The 11484-nt window shown below is 34.9% G+C and overlaps 1 protein-coding gene across 25 annotated transcripts in view; it reads right to left on the bottom strand.

The window, feature by feature from the left end:
• Window positions 1–60: 60 nt before the first annotated feature.
• The window catches only part of Sec31a (SEC31 homolog A, COPII coat complex component), a 63679-nt gene continuing 52255 nt past the window's right edge, over window positions 61–11484 (bottom strand). For 15 of the 25 annotated variants that reach the window (XM_058583425.1, XM_058583428.1, XM_058583429.1 and 12 more), the window contains 5 exons: window positions 7960–8018; window positions 6166–6429; window positions 3767–3886; window positions 2325–2396; window positions 61–648 (listed from right to left, as the gene is read on the bottom strand). In XM_058583425.1, the coding sequence (XP_058439408.1) occupies window positions 469–648; window positions 2325–2396; window positions 3767–3886; window positions 6166–6429; window positions 7960–8018 (695 nt within the window). In that variant the 3' untranslated portion in view covers window positions 61–468. Of the gene's footprint in view, window positions 649–2324; window positions 2397–3766; window positions 3887–6165; window positions 6430–7959; window positions 8019–9404; window positions 9444–11484 lie in introns of all 25 variants that reach the window. The other 10 variants (XM_058583424.1, XM_058583426.1, XM_058583427.1 and 7 more) reach the window with 1 other exon arrangement.

Raw genomic sequence — 11484 nt, 5'->3', positions numbered from 1 at the left:
TATATATATATATATATATATATATATAATTTTTTTTTAAAAGACTACAAACACATCAGATAGGATTACACACTTTAATCTGATTGACATGGACAAAGTAGGGAGGACATGAAAGAAATTTAGTTTTAGCTTTGCTTTATGCATAACCAGATGCAATTTTTCTAAAAAGAGTAAGGTTTAAAAACCACATTCTGTCAGAATACCTCAGAAAACCATACTATGTGTAATCCAGGAAATACACTATTTGCAGAATAGGAAAATCATAATGTGCAACAAAAGATTAAAACAAAAGAAAGCACCAGGGTTTTGAGCAGTTTTAAAGTGAGTATATCTGCAGAAATAACATAAAGGTTCCTGACTGGCTGCTATGGAAACATGCTAATGAGGATTGGTCCATGTCTTACAATATTTTTCTTAACATGTTTCTTTGGAAAAGTGGCAATATCGGCTGGGAGTGAAGCTGTCTTTTTAGACACCAAGCTTATTGGCTTGGGTGAGAACAACTTTGAGAACTGGCATGAAAGCAGAGGTCTCACTGAAGTTGCTGGTGCTAACTATGTGGGTATGGATGGTCAAACCTTCTGAGTAGTTTCGCGTTTCAATGCTCCTTGCAATGTTGTGTAAACCACTGATGATTGTTGGTGAAAGCTGAAATAAAGGTGGGACCAAGAGAAAGAATTAAATTAAGGAGAATTTTTCTCAAGACCCTTACTACACATTAGACCCAGATGTTTAAGTGGAGCTTAGAATAAACACTTAAAAAATGTATAAAATACTTAAGCATTTCTAAAAACAGCTTCTTGGACCAAGGCACAGTTAAATTATAAAGGAGAACCATGAAAAAATGATTTATGTAAAGAAGTTACTTGTGAACTATACATATATAATAAACCAAGTATTTTCTCATAGAAAAGCTGCCAGATTTCCCCACCAAGGTGAAATGCTAACACTCTCTCCACTGAAGAGCTTTAAATTCTTTAATTCTTTCAAATGTTTTCCTAAGTACAGAATGAGATTAAAGATTCTTAAATCATGATATTTCAAAGTAAGGAACCAATTTATTCAAAATCTTATCTATAACAGAGATTCTAAACTTTTGGTTCACTTTCATGAGCAGGGCAACAGGCTTCATTGTACATTCAATTTACTAATTCTTCACTATATTTCATAATCCTGTCATTTCTCCAGGTTTGTTTTTTTTTTTGTGTGTGTGTGTGTGTGTGTGTGTGCATGTGGAGACAAGGCTTTCCTATGTTGCCCAAGCTGGCCTCAAACTCCTAGGCTCAAATGATTCTCCTGCCTCAGTCTCAGTAGCTGGGCTGTGATCGCAGTTGTGGGCATGCCACCATACCTCGCCCTGTCATCTCTTAAAAACCATAAAACATGCAGTTTTATTCCATGTCCTTACTCAACATACATGTCTATATTTTCAACAGAAGACTTATTTTGGATCCTCCATGGGCCATACCCATTCCATTTTATCTTAGCTTTCTTTGGTTTGGTTCTTACAACAAAAAATAGTTACTTTTATTCAATGGGACTGGGTATGGGAAATAGGGTAGAAGAACACTGAAATGTAAATATATAAACGTCAAGTGCCGGTTCTTTTTTCCTCTCCCATCCTAGACTTTCATTAATAAAACAAAACAATAATGGAAAGGAAAGAATGGTAGGGATGAGAGATCAGACAGTACACTGACTCTTCATTTTGGGTTATCTTCATAGTTACAGCATACTACCCTGCTCATCTGGTTGCTACATTTGGCCTTGCCTTTGTATAAAAGCTATTCTAGAAGAAAAGGATAAGGATTCTTAAGACTATGAAAGGAAGAATATAGATTTCTTCTTTAGAAAACAGTCTCTGGTTTCTTGATACATGGGCCATGTAAAATGAATAGCAGAACATCAGTTTGTATTTCTAATCTCTCCCTTTCTCTGCCCTATCCTCTCACCCTCGATGAATAAAATTCAGCATTTAGACAGAGGAACTGACATGAAAATTTTGCCCTCAAGCATAGTAAATCAGAGTGCTGAAGAGACTTTTTTTTTTTGTACCAGGTATTGAAACCAGGGGTGCTTACCCAGTCAGCCACATCCTCACCCCTTTTTATTTTCTATTTTGAGATAGGGTCTCACTAAGTTGCCTAGGGCCTTGGTAAGTTGCTGAGGCTGGCCTCAAACTTGCAATTCTCTTGCCTCAGACTCCCAAGTTTCTAGGATTACAGGTGTGCACCACCATGTCTGGCACTTATCTGTACTAGAAACTAGGAATAATTGGGTTTGTCATAAATCCTTCACCCACCCACCCCCCGCCCACAACTTACTGTTTGTTCCCTAAGTTTATCATATAGAAACTCCAAACGTTTGCTGGCATCATCTAGTTTCCTCTTGGTTTGCTGTAAGAGAGGAGGAAAAAACAATGGTAATTTTCTTGGTACCAAGGGCACTTAACCACTGAACCACATTCCCACCAGCCCTTTTTATTTTTTTTAATTTTGAGACAGGATCTCACTAAGTTGCTTAGGACCCTAAGTTGCTGAGGCTAGCTTTGAACTTGCAATCCTCCCCTGTCTCAGCCTCCAGAGCCACTGGGATTACAGATATGTGCCACCACACCCCGCCAGATGCTATATTTTAAATTTAACTTACATCTAAAGAAACTGCCCTACTCTCATTTCACTAAATCTTACACTTAACATGTTGAATGGTTTCGTTTTATCAAAGAAATGGAGGCACCTATGACTGAGAAACTTAAACAAATTATTAGAAAAAATACCAGTAATCTATTAACAGTAGGATTGTGGGAAAGAAGAGAGGATGAGATTTCTTTCTAGTGGGCAAAATGGGATATTGACTGGATTTCACGTAGACTGAAAACTCATTTGACAAGGTATGTGTATGTATAATTGCATTATTTCACAGACTTCCAGAGGCAGCAATGGGTTAGTGTACCATAGAAAAGAAGGTTTGAGTTCAGTTTTATAGTATGGGTACTAAAAGGCAAATACAGGGGAACTGTGGAATCTTGTATTATTTATTTAACCTTTCAAAAATACTACTTACATTCCTATGTTTGGTACAATTAATCCTGACTCTTTTAGACTCCTGAGTGGCTAGGATTATAGGTGTGTGCCACTGCGCCTAGCAGGCCACACATATTCATATTTAGTGTCTGATGAAATTCCAGAAGCTGCTTTTTTCAAGATAGACAAGTGGCCAATGGCTTAGATAAATATATTCAATGCTCACTGGCAGAAATGAAAATTCATTTAAAATAGGATTGGCTTTGTGGATTTTTTTTTTTTTTTGTCAATACACAGGCATCCTCTATGTAAACTAAGTAAAATTGTATATGACTTCCATATCTATAATATTAACTATCCTTAAGATCTTTGCATGTTGCTATTATAGTCTATCATATGCTAAGAGGAGATTTGTAGATGAGAGGCAGTACAGCTTAATGATTGAGAGTTATGAAATTTGGAGCCAGATTATCTAGGTTGAAATGCTGGCTCTGACTTTATGTGTTATTTAACTGTCCTTTGCCTTAATTTCCTCATCTGTAAAATAAAAATAACAAATGTATCTACATACATTATTGTGAGAATTATGTATGTTTATACATAAAAAAAATCTTTGAAATATAATGTAAACTATAAAAGCACTTTTATACGAATTTTTTAGAAATATATCTTGTATAACTTCAAACAATAACTAAGAAAGAATTCCATAAAAGACAACTTTAATTTTAATAATAAATACATACAGGATCTGTGGCTGAAGAGAGGCAGCGCTGAATAAGATCCTCAAATGTGGTCTTTAGAATGAGGTGCTCATCTGGAATAGGTTTCTTAGTAATTTTTTCGGTTGGCAATGACTGCACATGCTGGAGGAAATAGTATCATAAAATGATCAGAAATGACCAGAATTGTATTGTATACACCATGTTTTAAAGCTATGAAATAAAGAGAAACCAATGACCTTGTAGATAGACCTATATGAAATCCAATGAAAATTTAACATGTACAATCAGGCGGGATAAGTAAAACGGAAAGTCATATACCGGTAGCTTTAAGTACTCTTCCTACAACTTGGATTCGCATAAGTAGATTGGATGTAAGTAATCAACTAGTTAGATAATATATATTGTCCATTACTGTATATAACTGATGGGTAGTAAACCTGTGCCAGCAGGAATATAAACAAAGCACTGGAAAACACAGCTGGTTAGAGTGGCTGCCTGCTCTGGCTGGAGGCTCATTTTTGTTTATTCTGGCATTTTCCTACTCTTTGTTTTACTCCTAGAGATTATCAAAATTGCAAGATTAAGTCAAAGGTTAAAATGCAACAGACCATGATGTTGCTGAATGGATTGATAGAACAACAAAGAGGAACATTTAGGTTTTCTAAATTTTGACCAATTCATTCATTCAAAATATATTGGGTAATTATGTACAGGCACTGGCTAGATATGTATTGGTGAGTCAATATAGAAAAGATCTCAGTCCCAGGGAGTTTACAGACCAATGGAAGGGATAGAAAGGTTAAGAATGGTTTAAGTGTATGTAAAATAGCAATCGTAGTAAAGTTAACACTTAGTGAAACAAAAAAGACATTACAACTGGGATTTGACTAAAGGAAGTGGAAGGCTCTCTTCAGGAAATTATACTGGAATGATTCATAGAAGCTAACCAGAAGATAACCAGAAGGAAAAACACTCCAGATTGAAAGAATAACTTGTACAGGGAAGGATCATGATACAAGGGGCCCCAAAAGGGACCAGTGTGGCTAGAGTAGAGAGCAAGAAGGAGTATGAGCTGAGGCCTTCTGGATGATGTTAAATATTGGGGGTTTTATCCTGAAAACAATGGGAAGCTGTAATGTTTTAAGGAAATAGGAAACAAGGCCAAGTTAGAGATGAATCAAAGTAGATGTGGGCATACCGATTAGGAGGCTGTGGCATTGGTGAAGATGAGAGATAAGTAGCATGCAGCAGAGTGGAAATGTAGAGAAGGGATTATAAAATATTTTAGAATAATATTAATAAGATTTGGGGGAAAGATTTGAAATAGAGGTTAAAGGGAAGAGTATAAAAGATGATTCCCAGGTCCTGGACTCAATAGAAAACATTATGGTGCCATTCATTGAAATAAGAAGTAATAAAGACTAGGTTTAAGAGGAAGAACATGAATAAGGTTTTGGACACGTTGAGGTTGGATGCAGGCAGCTGGTATATGGCCTGGCTGAACACTAAGTATCTCTTCCTTTTGATGGTGACTGACATTCTGGTCTAGATGAAGACAGCATGAAAATCCAGGTCTAAATCAAGGCGACAGCTGAGTAGGTTTTTCAAATAACATGGGTTATATATCGTAAAATACAAAAAAATTCTTTATAATTTGTTTTTGATGAAAGTCTTCCCACCTTCACCAAAATATGTGTTTCATAATGCACCTAACAGTATTAAACAATTCCTTGGACATAATTATCTCTTAACTGCAAAGCATGACAGATACATACAATCTTTAAAGTAAAAAATAGTAGAACTAGTTTTTCTTGTTTGTTTTTTTTACTTAGGCAGGAGTTTTTTTCATCTTCTTATGTTGAACTTTGGTCCAAGCTCTTTACTTTTTAATGACTAGATCAAAATTTCTTTGAGGTCAAAGTCAATTATTTGGCAGTGTGGTAGACTTTTTCTATATCTAGGACTGTATTAACTAGTTATCTATGTAAAAAGCAAGTAAAAATGTGTATCTCTATCCACAGATAAAGCCATGTTTATTAACATTTATACATAAAATATGTGACTTATTACATTTTTATTTAATGTTTTAAAGGGAAAACCTTTGAAACCGTTTTTTTCCTTAGTAAAATCAGGTAGAGATGATTCAAACTAATTTTAAACTGTGACTACTGAGTAGATCAAGTAAAATATTGTGATTTCCAATTTACAGTAAACATATACTCTCAAACATACATGAAATTGCAAAAATAATATACATAATATTAAAAGAAAAGGGTTACAATTTTTGGTTTAAGTTCTCTACATTGAAACCAAATTTGGATATTCATTAATAATGGTATAATCATATAAATTAACACATTAAGGAAAACGTACATAAGCAGAGTCATCTTCCCATTCCACTTCCAAAGATTTACTGTTACCTGGATGGTATTTCCAATTGGAGCCCCTGGAGCACCTTCAATATTGGGCTTTGAGAAAGCTGGTGGCATGCCTGTCTGACCAAGAGGTTGCTGTATACCATGGAAGTGCTGGCCACCTGCAAGATGTGGCTGTGGGAAAGAAGCTTGGTTTGACAGTGGTACTGGAGCTGAAGGTTGCTGCTGCAGCATCTGTGACTGGGGGTCACCCAAAGGATTCATGATTGGCGATGTGATGGGTACAGGAGGCGTGAAGTTTTCAGGCATCTTTTAAAAGACAGAAATAAAAGACATCAAGAGAAAGAATAAGGATATGGTTCCTAAGATTTAAAGGAAGAAGTATTCCCGTGGCTAAACAATTTTTTAAAATAGTAGAATACCTTTTTCAAGTGAAATTTTATGTGGCATTGTAGAGTAAAACATAAAAGTAGGGCTGCAGTTGTGGCTCAGTGGTAGAGCACTTGCCTAGCATGTGTGAGGCACTGGATTTGAGTCTCATCACCACTTACAAATAAATAAAATAAAGGTCCATCAACAACTAAAAACTATATTAAAAAAAAAAACAAACAAACATAAAAGTAGAGTTAATCTGGCTAAGATGGGTGGGGATCTCATCTAGATTTCTCCATCTCCCCTTTCTTCCTATACTTACACCTAATAAAGGGGAGCCAAAACCATAGCACTTTTGAAAAAGGATGTTAAGTAAGGAGAATTATATATAACAAAATGGGAATCCGATGCAAGCATGTGTGTGTGTATGTGTGTGTACATGAACGTGTATGCATATGCACATACGCTAGTAGTCATTTGATGTCATCAGGATGTAATACCCTTTTCCGAGATCACTAAGCCGATACCACTTAGCAATTCTATCATATTAAAAATAATAGATTAAGGTTCTGATTTTAATGACCTTGTATTTTTGGGTTCCTTGTTCATTTATCTCTCATTACTATATTTGGGGAAAGAGGATCATGGGGAACAGAAAAAAGTAGAAAACCGTTTGAAAAGAAAGAAGGAAAAAAATATCTTATTTTGTGTCCAAATAGCTCCAAACAATTATTCACATATAATACAGGCTGCATTATTATTCATTATTATATGAAATAGATAAGACATCCAAAATATAATTATTAAAGTCATGATTATTGTGGGAACCCAAAGATTGAAGTAACTCCTAAAAAAAAAAAAAAAATTTGTTTCCTACTTTTTTGTGTGTGTGCGCATGTGGTCCTGGTGATTGATCCCAGGACCTTGTGCACTGAGTTACATTCCCAGCCCCACTCCTTTTTAAAATTATTTTTAGTTGCAGATGGACACAATGCCTTTAATTTTTTTTATGTGGTGCTGAGGATTGAACCCAGTGCCTCACATGTGCTAGGCAAGCACTCTACCTCTGAGCCACAACCCCAGCTCTACAGTCCCAGCCCTTTTTATTTTGAGACAGGGTCTTGCTTAATTGCCCAGGCTGGCCTCAAACGTGCAATTTTCTTGCCTCAACCTCGTAAGTACTGGGGATTACAGGCCCATGCTCCTGTGCCTACCTTGTTTGGTAGGAATTTACATCTTGCCTTCTAAAAAGGCTTTAATTTACACCACCATCATCAAAGTAAGGTTTTAATGATAGTGTTTTCTGCTTTATTTACTTCTTGCCATTGATTAGAAGATACATGCTGAAATATGCTTTAAATACATCAGTAAGCTTTGCCTTTAAATGGATCAGTGAGTGTGATGTGCTCCAAGTGACTATATGATTAACATAACATCTGTAGTCCACTGGATGTCTTTTTCTAGTACCTTCTTCTTCTTGGGTACTCTGTTCAAAGCTGGAGGATCATTCCAACCATTCTGAGGACCTGGAATAAATAGAGGACATTTTCCTTTAGAATCCCCAAAGAAAGAAAATGAAATTGAACCTATCATCTAATGCCTTGAAGTTCTGCCTTATCCCTGAGATAACTGAACTGTTATACAGGCTTTATGAATTGGGATCATTATGTAACACTGGATTTTCAAACTTATAACTCTAATAGTCACACGGCAAGGTATTTTGATAGTATATCAATTTAAGGTGAAAGAGTTGTGCTAAATTTTAAGGAGGGTGAAGTTTTTATGTTTATACTGGTGCACAGCCTTCAAAGACCAGTTTACTATTCTCTCCTAATAAAGAAAAAAAAAAAAACTCACTTAAGTCTGCTAAAAAAAGTACTCTGATGTATTCAACATACAAAAAGAACAATGGTAGCAATCTCCTACTCACTGAGAGCAATTCAACATAAGCAAATCATTCATAAATGTTCAACATGATAGAAACACTACAAAAAAAAAAAACAGAGCCCAACTACATAATACCAGTAAATTTCATCATCTTTACATTGGGAACTATATAACAAACAGAAAAAGGTATTTAAATATCTAAGCTAAGACTTTTTCTTTTTCTTAATGCCATAAAAAAAAAAAAAAAAAAAATCCAGGCTGAGCAAACAAAATGAAACTATTGTCAATTGTAGTAAATTTTCTCTAAAACCACAAAAATAAAATACAACCATACAACAACCAAAAAACACCTCTGTCATTTCAAAGTAAAAAATGGACATCAGTAGCAGAACTCATTGGGTATTTTATAATACTAGCATCTTTAACAAAAAAATAAGACGGAATAGAATAATTTCTAAATCACAATATAATATACTTATTTAATTGACATGCATGATATTAAGTCACAACAAAATTGCTTGGCAATCCAAAGAATTCATGTTAATGCCACAGAAACTTTTTAAAAGAATAATTCCCAATCACCACATACTCATTTGCTTTGATTTTTTAAGCAGAATTAATTTCCTACAAGTTTACCAAGAACCAAATACTCCACAAGGCTCAAAACACTTAAGAGTTAATCACAAAATATTAAATCATTGCTTAATAAATTCTTAAATGTTCAGTCACATACAGATTAATCATTCAAATCTCTCTCCATCATTTCTCTTCTTATCTGTGTCTAAAACAATCTGAGTTTAGTTGTCTTTGTTTATATAAAAGAGTCATATTTTATGATTAAAGCTATTTGTGTCATATAAATTCAATCAGTTCTAAAGTTTGATTCAATTAAGAAGACAAATAAAAAAGGGCACTAATCAGATTTGGAATATCACAATCTTTGAAGCTCACATGCATAATGGCCATTCATTAACTGTATTCAATGATTCAAAGATTTCCAAAGGTATATTTTACAACCAATTCACCTTCCAACATAGGTGCCTGGTCTTGGATAGACTGATTTTCTGTAGACAAAACGTAAAAATCACTTAAATAGAAATGCTGAAGACATTCTAAACTCTACTTCTCATTTTATAATTGTTTCTTCTTCTTCCATCAACCCCTGAAAAAGCAAACTAACTTTATAAGAGAACAAAAATTACTTTTTAAACAAGTCATGTGAAATTTTTCTATCCAATTAAGAAAATGATTATTAGTTTTTAGGTAAAGTGAATTCATTTAAGTTGTGCCAGATACAATTACTCTTGAACATCACTCTTTTTTTATTACTATGCTCTTTTAATAGAAAACCTTATTCCGTTATTTAAAATAACAATAGCTCCTTAATTGCTTACATTGGTTGTTTTTCTATTTGACAAATGAAGCCAAGTAATATCACTGAGAAGGCACTTCCCAATATATTACTCCTAATTATACCATATGACACCAAATGTGTCCACTTTGGTATTATTCAAAGTTGTGAATCCAAATTAGAGAAAAATCTTATTTAAATGCAGATTCTAATTCACTAGGTAAAGTGGTAAAGCCTAGAGGTTCTCTTTTCTGACAGCTCCCCTGTAATATCAATGCCTCTGGTCTAACACTCTCTTCAAGTAAGAATACGGGGATATTCAGACTACTTAGTTCAAGTCTCCTAGATCACTACACTTCAGAGAACTGAAGTTTCTATCAATAAAGAAGAGGAAAACAGTCTATCAATAAAGAAGAGGAAAACAGACTGATACTAGCACAATAATTCCAACTGATAGATTCTTAGAATCAAGCTAGGTCCAACCTCGAATTGAAAGTGTGCAGCATAGTACATCATATGCAATATAACTTATGTAGATTCAACTATCTTCATTTGGCAAGGAAGGGACCAACAGACTATAGCAATTAAAACAGTGAATTCAACTCTGTGCTATAGTCACAAAATACATGCTCCAAAAAAAACATGAGATGGGAGAGGTAATTCCATAGCCTCAATTCTTGCTATGTGGAATGTGATTCTGGTGTTTAGTGATGGATGTTTTTCATACAATATGGTTCCTAAACATAAGGCAATTTCTTCATCTAGGGTTTAACAAAAGAAAAGAGTGACAATAACTGCCTATAAGTGATTTTCTATTTTTACTTTAAATGGCAACCTTACAATCTAACCTCCCGTGCAAAATGTAACTTCACAACACTATAATTAATAGTGTTAACTCCTGCGGAGTCACTACATGTGCATTTCAACAGACGAAACCTAATTTCCAACTACTGATGTGCTCTATCCCCAGACTTCAGGCCTTTGGGCTGAGGGGAACAACATATTACAAATCTAAAAGTACTGCAAATACCCTGGGCTTGGCTCTTTTCCCAGAGAATAGTCTCAACAACATGCCTGTTTCCTTGTCCTTTTGTGTCTAACTTATTTCACTTGGTATAATGTCTTCAAGAGCCATCCATGTGGTGTAATACAGAGACATGTGGAAAATGAGAACTATTTTTCCTCTAACCTCTAGTGGTAAGTCCTGGGTATAAACACCTGGGAGGGGATTCTGATTTCATGAATTATTAATAGCATAAAGAAGTATATGAAAACAAAACAAAAAAACAAACATAGAGCCAGGCAGGGTGGCTCACACCTATAATCCCAGCAACTCACAAGTTCAAGGTCAGCCTCAGAAACTTAGTGAGGCCCTAAGCAAGACCCTGTCTCAAAAACTGAAAAACAAACAAAAAACCTCAAAAAATATGGGGTGGGGATTGGGGATATAACTGAGTAGTAAAGTGCCTCTGAGTTCAATTCCCAGTGTGCCAGAAAAAAAAAAGTGTATGGAGCAATTTTTATGATCCTTTGGTAAATGACACTAATTACACTAATGTCATAGTGAAATAAAGTTCAAAGTTAGAGATAAAACTGAATCAAATAAGAACAAAGACAACAAGAAAGTCAACTGGCTATGCCTAATTGAATAACCTGAAAGGGAGGAGGACTGTTGAACAGAATAATTATAAAATAATCAAGCTCCCTCCGCAATACAGGCCCAACTGACTCCTCCTAACTTGAAACCATGTAAT

The sequence above is a fragment of the Marmota monax genome, unplaced genomic scaffold, assembly GCF_021218885.2.
Source record: "Marmota monax isolate L192 unplaced genomic scaffold, Marmota_monax_Labrador192_F-V1.1 WCK01_AAM20220418_F8-fsc00128, whole genome shotgun sequence".
Lineage (NCBI taxonomy): Eukaryota > Metazoa > Chordata > Mammalia > Rodentia > Sciuridae > Marmota > Marmota monax.
The sequence above is the reverse complement of the archived record's forward strand: the minus strand, read 5'-3'. Positions and strand labels throughout refer to the sequence as shown.